Here is a 15,645-nt window from a genome sequence, read left to right on the forward strand (position 1 = left end):
CCCTGGAACAGAGCCTCGATTTCAGATTTTTCACTTCCTGACAGGAAGTTTGCTGCAAAATGAGTTCTGTTTTACTCACAGATATAATTCAAAYGGTTTTAGAAACTAGAGAGTGTTTTCTATCCAATAGTAATAATAATATGCATATTGTACGAGCAAGAATTGAGTACGAGGCAGTTTAATTTGGGAACGATTTTTTACAAAGTGAAAATAGCGCCTCCCTATTGAGAAAAGGCTAAATATAGATTGTCATGTCTTTACCCATCTGATATTATGTTTACTGTTAATGTAACTCGTCTAAATATAGATTGTGTCATGTCTTTATCCATCTGATATTATGTTAATGTAACTAGTCTAAATATAGATTGTGTCATGTCTTTATCCATCTGATATTATGTTTACTAGGCCTACTACTTGTTACCTCTGTTTTGTTCTGTTCACATGAATTTGTTCGCATTTGCTGTTGTGTCGGTATTCTAAGCCAAACTATTCACCATTTTTCTTTGCATGCAGGAATATCTAGGCTACAATGTTCAGCATTTAGTTAGCATTATTCAGGTAAGACAGCTGTGTGTATGGCTGCACTCACTTAGGCTGTTTGTAATAGGTGAATTACCCTATCTATCTTGTAGCCTATATTCTTTACCAAAACAACATTGCTGTAGGGCGCTGTCCATTGTGCTGATACAGCGCAGCAGAGATAGGCTACAAACACGCGATGATCGCAGTCTAGACATTTGAACTTTGTTTGCTGTGCTATAGCGTGATTATATAAGCAGAATTCAATATAATTCCAATGCAAGAACCCCCCAAAAGTTTGCCTCTGTGGCGCAGCGGAAACTCTTTCTTTTTGTTTCATTACAAATCCAACTTTTGTTGTGTGACTTCTGTTTTTAGCTTATTTCTTCCCCATATCAAAAGGAATTGCAAGCCGACCTTTTCTACTTTTCGACTACTATTTAACTTTTACTTCTAGAGTTAAACTGTAACACTAACGATAATGTATTTTCCCTTAGTACTTCCTGCTCCAGACCAGCTGACTGTTGACTCAGTGGACACCACATCAGCTGCTGTTAGCTGGAACCAGCCACCAGGATTGGACCAAACCCAACATCATTATCAGATCTCCTACCACTGTCCAGGGACAGAACCACACATCACTACCACATCTTCACACAGCATCACTCTCTCTGACCTGCAAGGTGGTACTCAGTACTCTGTGACTGTCTGCACTGTGCTGGATAATGGAATGCAAAGTGAACTGGTGTCAACAACCCTCACCACAAGTAAGGAAGTACCCTACTAAAGTATTAAGTGTGGTGTCAAAGTTTTATCAAGGAAACTGGGTTGACTCTAATGTAAATTAATGGATGTGTCAGCATGGTGGTGTCTTCCCTGAATTCCCCAGATCTCATCATGCAGCTTGGTGCTGAAATCAATATCGATTCATGTTTTCTTCCATTCCTGTGATTCATTAAGTCAAGGAGTTGATCTTCCTCTGCTTGCATTAACTTTATCAGTAGTACAGTATTAAACACTTGTTATTGTGGAGAGGATTTACAATCACACCATTCTTTTCATTTATATTTAAAATAGAATGCATGAGAACCTGTGGATTATCGTGTGAATAACTCCTGACTAAGGGTTTTGAGGGCCTTATTGCTTTTATAAAATGGTTGCCAACATATTAAAAAAAGATTAACAACATGTTTACATAAAACATTTAATTTTAATGAGTATCCTTCCGTGCGGCAGGATACATTCCGAGTAAGAATTTCATATTAGTCCCATGTACTGGGTAATCCTGAGGCTGACCCCCTTAAATAGCTGCTGCCGCACTACTGCCTCTTCTTCCTTTTCTCAGCTCATTCCAGAGAGGATTCGCTTGATTCGCTTGGTAAGAGCTATGTTAGAGTGTATTAGCACAGAAGTATACCTGCAGCTATTCAATAGCTTGGAGCAGCTAGCTAGCCTTACCATCTGGGTGCTCTGCCTGCCCCTTCATGGTCAGGCAGTTCACACTCCACGTCTCCTTCATTCAGATAGTGTATGAGACTAAGGCTGATACTGGGGCCGTGGTAATCTTTACTATCATACAGTATTGGGCAGTGTTTACTATAGACATAGTACAGTTGAAGTCGGAAGTTTACTTACACCTTAGCCAAATAAATTTTAACTAAATTTTTCACAATTCCTCATAAAAATTCCCTGTCTTAGGTCAGTTAGGATCACTACTTTATTTTAAGAATGTGAAAATTGTGACATTTTTTATAGGATTGAGGTCAGGGCTTGGTGATGGCCACTCAAATACCTTGACTTTGAAATTCATCCCCAGGTACACCTCCAATTGACTCAAATGATGTCAGTTAGCATATCAGAAGCTTCTAAAGCCATGACATAATTTTCTGGAATTTTCCAAGCTGTTTAAAGGCAGTCAACTTAGTGTATGTTAACTTCTGACCTACTGGAATTGTGATACAGTGAATTTTAAGTGAAATAATCTGTCTGTAAGCAATTATTGGAAAAATTACTTGTGTCATGCACAAAGTAGATGTCCTAACTGATTTGCCAAAACTATAGTTTGTTAACAAGACATTTTTGGAGTGGTTGAAAAACTAGTTTTAATGACTCCAACCTAAGTGTATGTATACTTCCGACTTCAACTGTATATTACAATGTTGGCCATTCACGTCTCCTCTCCTTCAGATAGTGTATGAGACTAAGGCTGATACTGTAGGTCCCATTCTATACTATCATACAGTATTGTGCAATGTTTACTATAGAGTAGACAGAGTAATATTACACTGTTGGCTTCATTTTCCACTATAGGGCTGAGTTTATGCTAGCCCTACCATTGTGAGATTACGCTGTTGTTTATTCACACAGTTGCTGGGTTGTGATAGTTACTGTAAAATTGTGTAACAGAAAACTATCATAGTTTCCCCTGGAAACTCACTTCTCAGCTCTATTACACTGAGAGTTTCTTTGTGTTCTTCGGCACAGTCCTTGTGCCCAAGAATGCCAAGGTAACCTGCCTAAATGACTACCGACCCGTAGCACTAACGTCTGTAGCCATGATGTGCATTGAAAGGCTGGTCATGGCTCACATCAACAACATCATCCCAGAAACCCTAGACCCAATCCAATTCGCATACCGCCCCAACAGATCCACAGATGAAGCAGTCTCTATTGCACGCCACACTTCCCTTTCCCACCTGGACAAAAGGAACACCTACGTGAGAATGCTGTTCATTGAGTACAGCTCAGAGTTCAACACCATAGTGCCCTCCAAGCTCATCACTAAGCTAAGGACCCTGGAACTAAACACCTCCCTCTGCAACTGGATCCTGGACTTCCTGACGGGCCTCCCCAAGGTGGAAAGGGTAGACAACAACACATCTGCCACGCTGATCCTCAACACGGGGGCCTCTCAGGGGTTCGTGCTTAGTGCCTTCCTGTACTCCTTGTTCACCCATGACTGCATGGCTAAGCTCGACTCCAACACCATCATCGACGGGGCTGTAGTGGAGCAGGTCGAGAGCTTCAAGTTTCTTGGTGTCCACATCACCAACAAACTATCATGGTCCAAACACACCAAGAAATGTGTGAAGAGGGCACCACAATGCCTATTCCCTCTGTCAGGTATGCGTAAATGGCTGTAAGGGAGTCAGGTGCAGGAGAGCAGATATTGGGTAACCAACGGAGCCTTTTATTTAGGCGAACCAAAAGCACACGACAAAGTGAACACGAAATAACAATACGGGTTAACATAACCCAGCGCAACAGACTAACGTGCGCATAACATGAAACAGAATAAACAATACCACACAAAGACATCGGGGAAACAGAGGGTTCAATACACACCACATAATGAGGGAAATGAGAACCAGGTGTGTGGGAAAACAAAACAAGACAAGACAAATGAAAAATGGATCGGCGATGACGGCTCCAGCTCCAGCCGCGCGTCGACACCGGCCTCGGGGACGACCTGGAGGACGAGGCGCAGGGCGATCCGGATGGAGACGGTGGAACTCTCGCAGCAGGGAAGGATCCAACACGTCCTCCACCGGAACCCAACATCTCTCCTCCGGACCATACCCCTCCCAGTCCACGAGGTACTGAAGGCCCCTCGCCCGACGTCTCGAATCCAGTATGGAATGAATGGAGTATGCTAAGGAGGAACCTCCCGCACCTCAGACTCCTGGAGCGGGCCAATCACCACCGGCCTGAGGAGAGACACATGGAACGAGTGCTTAATGCGGTAAATAGGGGGAAGCTGTAACCTGTAACAAACCTTGTTCACTCTCCTCAGGACTTTAAATGGCCCCACAAACCGCGGACCCAACTACCGGCAGGGCAGGCGGAGGGGCAGGTTTCGGGTCGAGAGCCAGACCCAGTCCCCCGGTGCGAACACTGCGGCCTCACTACGGTGACGGTCTGCGCCAACTTTCTGGCGCAGCACGGCACGCTGAAGGTGAACATGGGTGGTGTCCCATGTTTCCTCCGCACGCCGGAACCAGTCGTCCACCGCAGGACCTTCGGTCTGACTCTGATGCCAAGGAGCCAGAACCGGCTGATACCCCAATACACACTGAAAGGGGGAGAGGTTAGTGAAGGAGTGGCGGAGCGAGTTCATTAACTCCTTCCAGACCCTTGAAGTGAACTGGGGACCTCGATCAGACACTATTTCCATTCCATTTCCTCCATTTTTCTCTGCAGATCCTCTCAAGCTCTGTCAGGTTGGATGGGGAGTGTCACCACACAGCTATTTTCAGGTCTCTCCAGAGATGTTATATCTGGTTCAAGTCCGGGCTCTGGCTGGGCTACTTCAAAGATTTGTCCTAACGCCACGCTTGCATTGTGTCTGCGGTGTGCTTCGGGTCGTTGTCCTGTTGGAAGGTGAACCGTCGCCCCAGTTTGAAGTCTTGAGCGCTCCGGAGCAGGTTTTCATCAAAGATCTCTCAATGCTTTGCTCCGTTAATCTTTCCCTCGATCCTGACTAGTCTCCCTGTCCCTGCCGCTGAAAAATGTCCCACAAAATCATAAAAAATAAAGTTGTTGATGAATGAGCCTTCTGATTCAATGAAGATGGAGTTTAGTTTGCCTTTTTGCCCCAAATTTCTTTTAAAGTTCTCCAAAAACTTTTTACTATCATTCTTTATATAATTTATCTTTGTTTCATGGTACAGTTTGTTCTTCTTTTTTGTTAAATTTAGTCACATGGTTTCTCAATTTACAGTACGTTTGTCGATCAGCTGTGCAGCCAAACTTACCATTCCTTTTGCCTCGTCCCGCTCAACCAGACAATTGTTCAATTCCTCATCAATTCCTCAAAATATTGAATTTCGCATTAGATAACATATTCCTAAATGTCAAAAAAGACAGTCAAAAAATAAATCATAACGTTTTGAAGTGTCTGTCCTATATCTAGGAAATATAAGAAAGCTCAGGAAATACATGTATATATGTTTATTTCTTTGGGACAGATATTTAACCCCTTATTTTTGTTGCCACAAAACTACCTCCATGCTTCTGTTTGTTTGTATGGGTTACCTTCAAAACGAGTCCCATGACGTGTGCGGGGGTCCTAGAGCAAAATGGAGAACACCATCGTGTTTGTGAGAGTCTCTCCTTTTCATAGAGTGGTTTGTAGGCCGTTTGTCAAAACGTTTGTGAGAAGACCGATGAATTTGGATTCTGCTTTACAGCTGATTTCTGCAGCATTAGTAAGATGTGATCAATACATGTGGATGATTTCATTAATGTGGTCTTTGTAAATACGCTGGAAGGTTGACTGAAACCTGAACCAGGCTGCAGGCACTTTTTACAGTTAGATGCTTTTCCTGGAGTGGACAGCTTGATGAAAGCGAGTCAATATTTAGGTCTCTGTTTATATTACATACTGTACATTATTAAGAATTTAGATACTGACTGTTAGCACTTAGTGGTCTATAGCAACTTCCCACAAGAATAAGCTTTACGTGGGGCAGATGAACCTATAGCCATATTACTTCAACAACATTTGACATGAGATATTCTCTAAGCTTTACAGGAATATGACCCTGGATATACACTGAGTGTATAAACATTAGGAACACCTGTTCTTTCCATGACAAACTGACCAGGTGAATCCAGGTGAAAGCTATGATCCCTTATTGATGTCACCTGTTAAATCCACTTCATTTAGTGTAGATGAAGGGGAGGACACAGGTTAAAGAAGGATTTTTAAGCCTTGAGACAATTGAGACATGGATTGTGTATGTGTGCCAGTTAGTGTGAATGGGCAAGACAAAATATTGAAGTGCCTTTGAACGGGGTATGGTAGTAGGTGCCAGGTCTACCGGTTTGAGTGTGTCAAGAACTGCAACGCTGTTGGGTTTTTCATGCTTAACAGTTTCCTGTGTGTATCAAGAATGGTTCACCTAAAGGACATCCAGCTAACGGCAGGCCGGGTCAATAATGAATGAGGACAAAGGAGGCTGACACATTGTGCAGAGCAACAGACGGGCTGCAGTTAGTCAACTGACAGTCCAGTACAATGTTGGTGCCCAAAGACCCATAAAAGAATGCACAACCCGTCGTACCTTGACACGATTGGGGTATGGCAGCCGACGACCTTACAGAGTTCCACTTCTTTCAGCAAAAAACAAGAAACTGCGGTTGCACTGGGCTAAGGAACCAAAGCACTGGACACTGGAGAGTTTAAAAACATTGCCTGCTCTGATGAATCCCAGTCCCTGCTGTTTCATGTTGATGAGAGAACTGGGATATGGAGAAACCCACATGAATACATGCATCCATCATGCCACGTGTTACCATTACAGGCTGGTGGTGGTGGTGTGATGGTGAGGGCTGTGTTTTCATGACACACATTGGGCCCCTTGATAAAAGTGGAACGTTTGAATGCCACAGGATATCTGGACATCATTGTCAATCAGGTGCATCCCTTCATGGCAGCAGTGTATCCATCTGCTAATGGATTTGTTCAGCAGGATAATGCAGGATAATGACCCAACAAATTGAGGGTGTTCTGAGGGCAAAAGGGGGTGCAACTCAATATTAGGAAGGTGTTCTTCATGTTTTGTACAATCAGTGTAAACAGCAACACCATGTAGATGTTCTAACCATATATTGCTATCACTGTATCATCAAAGGAATTATCTAAGTAGATAGACAGTATACAGTGGTGGAAAAAGTACTCAGATTTCATTCTACTATATAGTAAATACTATACATCAAATTCCTTATATTAAGCAAACTAGGCGGCACGATTTTCTATTTGTTATTTATTTACGGTCATTCAGGGGCACACTCCAATGCTCAGACATCATTTACAAACACACTATTTGTGTTTAGTGATTTCGCCAGATCAGAGGCAGCAGGGATGACAAGGCGTTATATTGATGGGTGCGTGAATTGGAACATATTGCTGTCCTGTCTAAGCATTTGAAATGTAACGAGTACTTTTAGGTGTCAGGAAAAATGTATGGAGTAAAAAGTACATTATTTTCTCTAGGAATGTAGTGGAGTAAATGTAGGCAAAAATATAAGTAGTAAAGTACATATACCCTCAACAACTACTTAAGTAGTACTTTACACCACTGCCAGTATATGAAAGCTTTCGGTTTCTAGCCAGTTATCTATATCATGAACCTTGTTTCTTAGGCTACATATGTTAATGTGGCTTTTTTTAGCACCTTTCTGGGTTGCTTGATAGTTTTTTATTGCTTTACTGGGAGAAGACATCAATCAAATGTATTTATAAAGCCCTTTTATACATCAGCCGATATCACAAAGTGCTGTACAGAAACCCAGCATAAACCCCCAAACAGCAAGCAATGCAGGTGTAGAAGCGTGGTGGCTAGGAAAAACTCCCTAGAAAGGCCAAAACCTAGGAAGAAACCTAGAAAGGAACCAGGCTCTGAGGGGTGGCCAGTCCTCTTCTGGCTGTGCCGGGTGGAGATTATAACAATACATGGCCATTAAGGCCAGATTTTTCTCCAAGATGTTCAAAGGTTCATAGATGACCAGCTGGGTCAAAAAATGATCACAGTAGTTGAATTGGTTGCAACACTTCAGTACATCAGGAGTAAATGTCACTTGGCATTTAGATGTTGAAATAGCAGGTGCGGTAGAGAGAGAGAGTTGAAAACAGCAGGTCTGGAACTTGGTGGCACGTTCAATGAACAGGTCAGGGTTCCATAGCCGCAGGCAGAAGAGTTGAAACTGTCCTGAGAGTTGAAACGGACCTGAGGCATGGTCCTAGGGCTCAGATCCTCTGGGAGGGGAGGGAGGATTGGAGAGAGAATTAGAGGGAGCATACTTAAAGTCTAACAAGACACCGGATAATAACACCAGATATAACAAACTGACCCTAGCCCCCCGGCACATAGACTACTGCAGCATAGATACTGGAGGCTGAGACAGGGGGGGTCGGGAGACACTGTCCCCGTCCGACAATACCCCCGAACAGGGCCAACCAGGCAGTATATAACCCCATCTACTTTGCCAAAGCACATCCCCAACACAACCAGAGGGATATCAACAGGCCACCAACCTACTACCCTGAGACAAGGCGGAGTATAGCCCACGAAAATCCCCTCCACTGCACGAGCCCGAGGGGGCGACAAACCGGACAGGAAAATCACGTCAGTGACTCAACCCAGTCAACCATCAGTGACTCAACCCACTTGAGACATGACCGTGGTATTTATTTGAGCTGATAGTGCAGGGTGAACTGCTCACAGTGGGCTTTCTACTAGGGCAAACTGTCTGTGCTAACAGTATAACTCAGGTTCATAGGCACATGATTACTGCTGACAGTAGCTGTAGGATAAAAGGAAGTTACTTAGATTATGACTGACAACACACCTGGGAAAATGTACATTTGCAGCAGCATTATGACAGCTCAGCGACACAATGGTAGAGATTATCTGAGCAGAGCTTGGGTCACTGATAAGTCATTGTCTCAACACGCTCTTGAATTACGAGGACAGGGCCCAGGCACTAAGATGATTCTGATGGTCATTCCTGTAGAGCATCTTCTGTTTCCAAAAGGTGTTGAAGTTACCAATAAAAGTTATGCCAACAGGTCTACAGTAGTCTTTTAGCCAGATGTGTAATGCCAGGATCTGAATCTAACGCTGTTGCGGTCGAGCAAATACACAGGGCCTGAAATAACCGTCTGCTTTTGGAGTCTTTCAGAGTTAGAATCAGCTCTTTAAAATCCAGTTTCACCAGTTCTGAGCTGCTCTCCTGTCATTTTACCCCAAATGGGCTACAAGAGCGTCAGTCCCCGGCAGCTATCGTAGAACGGTAGGAAGCAGCCTAGTAATTGTAAATTGTATAATTTTGCAGTGTTGGTTTGCTAGCTTCCAGTTAATGCTAGCATTTTTTGTGTGTACCCCGTGCATGCTACCTCGTTTTAGTGTGGTTATCATTACTATATTTTTATATAAGTGTTAGTCATCATAATTGCTGCCTACTAGTATGTGTATCAGCAAGATTTTTATTGTTTGTATATTAACGTTACCACTGTAATGTATAGCCTTAGATGGTACTGGTGGTACTACCATTGCCACATTTCTATAGGTCCCAGAACAACCAGTGCTGGTGGCCTTTTGATTAATTGTTCAGCAGTCTTATGGCTTGGGGGTAGAAGCTGTTAAGGAGCCTTAAGGACCTAGACTTGACGCTCCAGTACCGCTTGCCGTGGATAGAAGCAAGAACAGTCTATGACCTGGGTGACTGGAGTCCTTGAAAAAATGTTGGGCCTTCCTCTGACACCACCTAGTATATAGGTCCTGGATGGCAGGAAGCTTGGTCCCAGTGATATACTGGGCTGTACGCATTACCCTCTGTAGCGCCTTAGAGTCAGATGCAGAGCAATTGCCATACCAGGCGGTGATGCAACTGGGCAGGATGCTCTCGATGGTGCAGGTGTAGAACTTTTTGAGGATCTGGGGACCCATGGAAAATATTTTCAGCTCCAGCTAGCCATTTTTTCATGATCCTAGGTCTCCAGATTTAGTGACCAATAGATGCACCACTGGGTGGCTTTGCTGAGGCAGGATGAGCTGTCATCTTGATATAGAAGGATATTCTACCTATGTAACATAGCTACTGGACCACGGGGCTGACACAATCATGATCATAAAGCAATACTGCAGGAAGTCATGTAGCTCCACAATCTCAGAATCAAACAAATGTAACATCGTAGAGCAGAGGATCATGGGCCCTGATCTTGAGGGTGAAACCGGGACTACAGTAGAAGCAGTATCAGCGTTGATGCAGAATTGAGTGGCCCACAGCTCAGAGCTAGCGGTCAGYGTTGACGAAGGAACCAGAGCCGTGATGAGTTCCAGTATATTGTCATTGGCTGCTAGCATCAATGTTGAACAGATGCTCAGTATGCAGGTAGCATAACATGAGAGGACAAAGCAGTGTTAGTTMTAGTGATGATGACTGATGTTCCATGCTAATTATTTTATCTAGGGGTGTATGAGAGTACGATATACATGCAATTGTCCAWAATGCAAACAGAACTTAAGAGATCATGCTTAAAGGGAAGGAACCTTTTGTGTATTTCAGACTGAAGAACCAATAAAAGTTATCATATGGACCGCCTCTGGAAAAGCAGAATGTAAATACAACACTGTTGCCTTAACTTGGACTCAAACTTGTGCTACTAGGAGAGGAGAGATACTCTTCGACGTGCATGTTGTCCTCTTTTCTGTAGGCCATGAGATTAGCAGAGAGATGGATCCTGAGCAGACTACACAATGATCAGAATCCCTTCTATTGGACCATGATAAAGAAACGCTGCACTTAGCTGATAGACATTTGTAATGGAAAAGAATGCATGGTGATATAACAGAAGACATCGTACAGAGAGTAGACAGAATGCTGCAGCTCAGCCATGACATACCATCACATAGCATCACATAGCATCACATAGCATCACATAGAATCACATAACATCACATACCATCACATAGCATCACATAGCATCACATACCATCACATACCATCACGTAGCATAACACAACATACAGTATACTAACAAACCCCCAGAACTGCAACTAAACAGTAGCTATGTATAACCACCTGTACTATCTAATCCTTGATTCATAAAACCAAAATTGCTACTGTCATTAACGTGGTTCCTCAATTATTACACATAATATTTGGATGAGTATTTGGTGTCCAGATGTTTAGTTACGCCAGGACACGTTCCATCTTCATCAGCTGATCCAGGAAGTCATTTTCTGACAATATTGCATGTGACGTAACAACAGCCCAAAGTGAAGGGAAAACAGTGTTTGTGAGGAATGTCAAAAATATTTTGGTGTCTCATTCGACCAACCACTGGCCTTGTGGTTAGTGTCCGCCCTGTGATTGGTAGGTTGGGAGTTTGACACACGGCCGAGTCATACCAAACATTGTAAAACTGGGACTAAATGAGTCTCTGCTTGGCACTCAGCATTAAGGAGACTAAATGAGTCTCTGCTTGGCACTCAGCATTAAGGAGACTAAATGAGTCTCTGCTTGGCACTCAACATTAAGGAGACTAAATGAGTCTCTGCTTGGCACTCAACATTAAGGAGACTAAATGAGTCTCTGCTTGGCACTCAGCAGTTAAGGAAGATATGATTGGTGGTAAGGCTCTGTGATAGACTAGCATCCTGTCCAGGGCTTGTACACTACTTGTATATCAACTGCCTCCACACTACACAAACAGGACATGTTATTGTACCTTTATAACATGCTGTAATGTATAGAGATACTGATATAGTTCTAGAACATGACATGTTATTGTACCTTTATCCATGCTGTAATGGTAGAGATACTGATATTAGTTCTAGAAACAGGAGTTATTGTACTTTATTCCATGCTGTATGTATAGAGATACTGATATAGTTCTAGAAACAGGACATGTTATTGTACCTTTATTCCATGCTTGTAATGTATAGAGAATACTGATATAGTTCTAGAAACAGGACATGTTATTGTACCTTTATCCATGCTTGTATGTTTATAGAGATACTGATATAGTTCTAGAAAACAGGACATGTTATGGTACTTTTATTCCATGCTGTAATGTATAGAGATACTGGATATAGATGCTAGAAACAGGACCATGTTATTGTACCTTTATTCCATGCTGTAATGTATAGAATACTGATATAGTTCTAGAAACAGGACATGTTATTTACCTTTATTCCATGCTGTAAATGTATAGAGATACTGATATTAGTTCTAGAAACAGGACATGTTATTGTACCTTATTCCATGCTCTTAATGTATAGAGATACTGATATAGATCTAGAAACAGGAATAGTTGTTGTACCTGTACCTGACGGATCACCACCTCAAGCTGAACCTCGGCAAGACGGATGCTGCTCTTCCTCCGCGGGGAAGGACTGCCCGTTCCATGATCTGCCATCACGGTTGAGCAACTCCATTGTGTCCTCCTCCCAGAGCGTAAGAAACCTTGGCGTGATCCTGGACAACACCCCTGTCGTTCTCAACTCACATTCAAGGCGGTGACCCGTTCCTGTAGGTTCATGCTCTTACAACATTCGCAGAGTACGACCCTGCTCACACAGGAAGTGGCGCAGGTCCTAATCCAGGCACTTGTTCACTTCCCGTCTGGATTTACTGCAACTCGCTGTTGGCTGGGCTCCCTGCCTGTGCCATTAACCCCTACAACTCATCCAGACGCCGCAGCCCGTCTAGTGTTCAACTTCCCGAAGTTCTCTCACGTCCACCCCGCTCCTCGCGCTCTCCACTGGCTTCCAGTTGAAGCTCGCGCATCCGCTACAAGACATGGTGCTTGCCTACGGAGCTGTGAGGGAACGGCACCTCCGTACCTTCAGGCTCTGATCAGGCCCTACACCCAAACAAGGGCACTGCGTTCATCCACTCTGGCCTGCTCGCCTCCCTACCTCTGAGGAAGTTACAGTTCCCTCAGCCCAGTCAAAACTGTTCGCTGCTCTGCACCCCAATGGTGGAACAAACTCCCTCACGACGCCAGGTCAGCGGAGTCAATCACCACCTTCCGAGACACCTGAAACCCCACACCTCTTTAAGGAATACCTAGGATAGGATAAGTAATCCTCCTAACCCCCCCCCCCCCTTAAAAGAGTTAGATGCACTATTGTAAAGTGGTTGTTCACTGGATATCATAAAGGTGAATGCGACCAATTTGTAAGTCGCTCTGGATAACAGAGCGTCTGCAAATGACTAAATGTAAATGTTACCTTATTCCATGTGTAATGTATAGAGATACTGATATAGTTCTAGAAACAGGACATGTTATTGTACCTTTATTCCATGCTGTAATGTATAGAGATACTGATATAGTCTAGAAACAGGACATGTTATTGTACCTTTATTCCATGCTGTAATGTATAGAGATACTGATATAGATCTAGAAACAGGACATGTATTTACCTTTATTCCATGCTGTAATGTATAGAGATACTGATATAGAAACAGGACTGTTATTGTACCTTTATTCCATGCTGTAATGTATAGAGATACTGATATAGTTCTAGAAACAGGACATGTTATGTACCTTTTCCATGCTGTAATTTATAGAGATACTGATATAGATCTAGAAACAGGACATGTTATTGTACCTCTTATTCCATGCTGTAATGTATAGAGATACTGATATAGATCTAGAAACAGGACATGTTATTGTACCTTTATTCCATGCTGTATGTATATAGATATAGAAAACAGATGTTATTGTACCTTTATTCCATGCTGAATGTATAGAGATACTGATATAGTCTAGAAACAGGACATGTTATTGTACCTTATTCCATGCTGTAATGTTATAGAGATACTGATATAGCTCTAGAAACAGACATGTTATTGTACCTTTATTCCATGCTGTAATGTATAAGATACTGATATAGTTCTAGAACAAGACATGTTATTGTACCTTTATTCCATGCTGTAATGTATAGAGATACTGATATAGTTCTAGAAACAGGAATGGTATTACCTTTATTCCATGCTGTAATGTATAGAGATACTGATATAGTCTAGAAACAGGACATTTATTGTACCTTTATTCCATGCTGTAATGTATAGAGATACTGATATAGATCTAGAAACAGAGCATGTATATTGTACCTTTATTCCATGCTGTATTGATAGAGATACTGATATAGATCTAGAAACAGGAATTTATTGTACCTTTATTCCATGCTGTAATGTATAGAGATACTGATATAGTCTAGAAACAGGACATGTTATTGTACCTTTATTCCATGCTGTAATGTATAGAGATACTGATATAGTTCTAGAAACAGGACATGTATTGCACCTTTATTCCATGCTGTAATGTATAGAGATACTGATATAGTTCTAGAAACAGGACATGTTATTGTACCTTTATTCCATGCTGTAATGTATAGAGATACTGATATAGATCTATCACAATAGTTGACAATTTCTCAATTTAATGGATATTTCATTGGTGTTGCAGTAAAATGTCTGTTTCCAAATTTAACCAAACAGAAATTACCATACTGTATCTGGTCTCATAACAGCTCCCTTAGGAGTTAAGGAGGTCAATGGATTCACAGCTCATACTGTATCTGAATTCTCATGTTTGTTTCCATTTCTGTGAGTCGCTGTGCCACAGAGATGGTCTGCCTCTGCTTGYTTTAACTTCATCCATAGTWCAGTGTAAACACCWGTTAGTCTGCTTTTCTGCTACATGTTGAAGAGGATTTGTAATCATGGCTCTCTTTTCATTTCTATTTACAGGACCTTTTCTCAGGGAGCTGTTGTCAAAGACTGGACTAGAAGATCATTATGAAAACAAGCTGACGTTAAGTTCTGTCCTTGAGATAAATGCTGATACTACATCAGATGAACCTCTTACCACTATGCAGTCACTTCCAGGGGCCTTCCTGAAGAAATTAATGATGGCAAATGTGAATGCTAGGAGTGTGAAATGTCTGACCACTGACCAGGATGTTGCATATTATGGAGTAGACAACCTGACCACTGACACTGATACCAGCAATGTAATTCATCCACTGGACCTGATAACTGCCCTGTTTCTGTGTTCAGATGGTTTCTTGCAACAGGAGATGGTCCAAAAAATGTCTGTTTGTCAGTTTGCTGTTCCTCTCTTGCTGCCCAACTGTGACACAAAACAAAGCACTTTGATGCTGTGGGCCTTGAGGGACATAGTGAGGAAGTTTAGACCCTCTTCCCAAACAGCCACAAATGCTTTTGTGGAGGAGAGAATTGTTGTCTCTGATATTCCGATGGTGTCCTTTGTTAGGTTAGGAGAGAGTAGCTTGTCCAAGTCTCAGATTTTGAACAAGTTGCTTAGTAACCCTCAACAGTACCATGATACATTTGTTCATGATGATATGGAATGTGGAGATGCACCTCGACAAATCTCAGATGGTCTGGTTGAAATCAGCTGGTACCTTCCATCTGGGAACAGAAACATAGACAGGTTCACTAAGCCTGTGGCGGTGGCCAATCACAGAGGAGACATCAGGTCCTTTGAAACACAGTTCTCCTTTCTGTGTCAAACATCAGCTGCAGTTTACATTTTCACTGATGATTTAGAGTCAGATCTCAAGGTTTTGGAAGGAAAAATCACAA

The 15,645-nt window shown here is 42.5% G+C and overlaps 2 protein-coding genes across 2 annotated transcripts in view; both read left to right on the forward strand.

Annotated features, from left to right (window-relative positions):
* Positions 1-15,645, forward strand: part of LOC111958495 (interferon-induced very large GTPase 1-like) — a 149,903-nt gene that overhangs the window by 41,222 nt on the left and 93,036 nt on the right. The gene's annotated exons all lie outside the window — the stretch shown is intronic.
* Positions 1-15,645, forward strand: part of LOC139023676 (interferon-induced very large GTPase 1-like) — a 209,864-nt gene that overhangs the window by 31,623 nt on the left and 162,596 nt on the right. The window contains exons 5-6 of the mRNA XM_070437239.1: positions 1,017-1,286; positions 14,788-15,638. Coding sequence (XP_070293340.1) covers positions 1,017-1,286; positions 14,788-15,638 — 1,121 coding nt within the window. The remainder of the gene's footprint in view (positions 1-1,016; positions 1,287-14,787; positions 15,639-15,645) is intronic.

Source organism: Salvelinus sp. IW2-2015, linkage group LG34 (assembly GCF_002910315.2).
Source record: "Salvelinus sp. IW2-2015 linkage group LG34, ASM291031v2, whole genome shotgun sequence".
NCBI lineage: Eukaryota > Metazoa > Chordata > Actinopteri > Salmoniformes > Salmonidae > Salvelinus > Salvelinus sp. IW2-2015.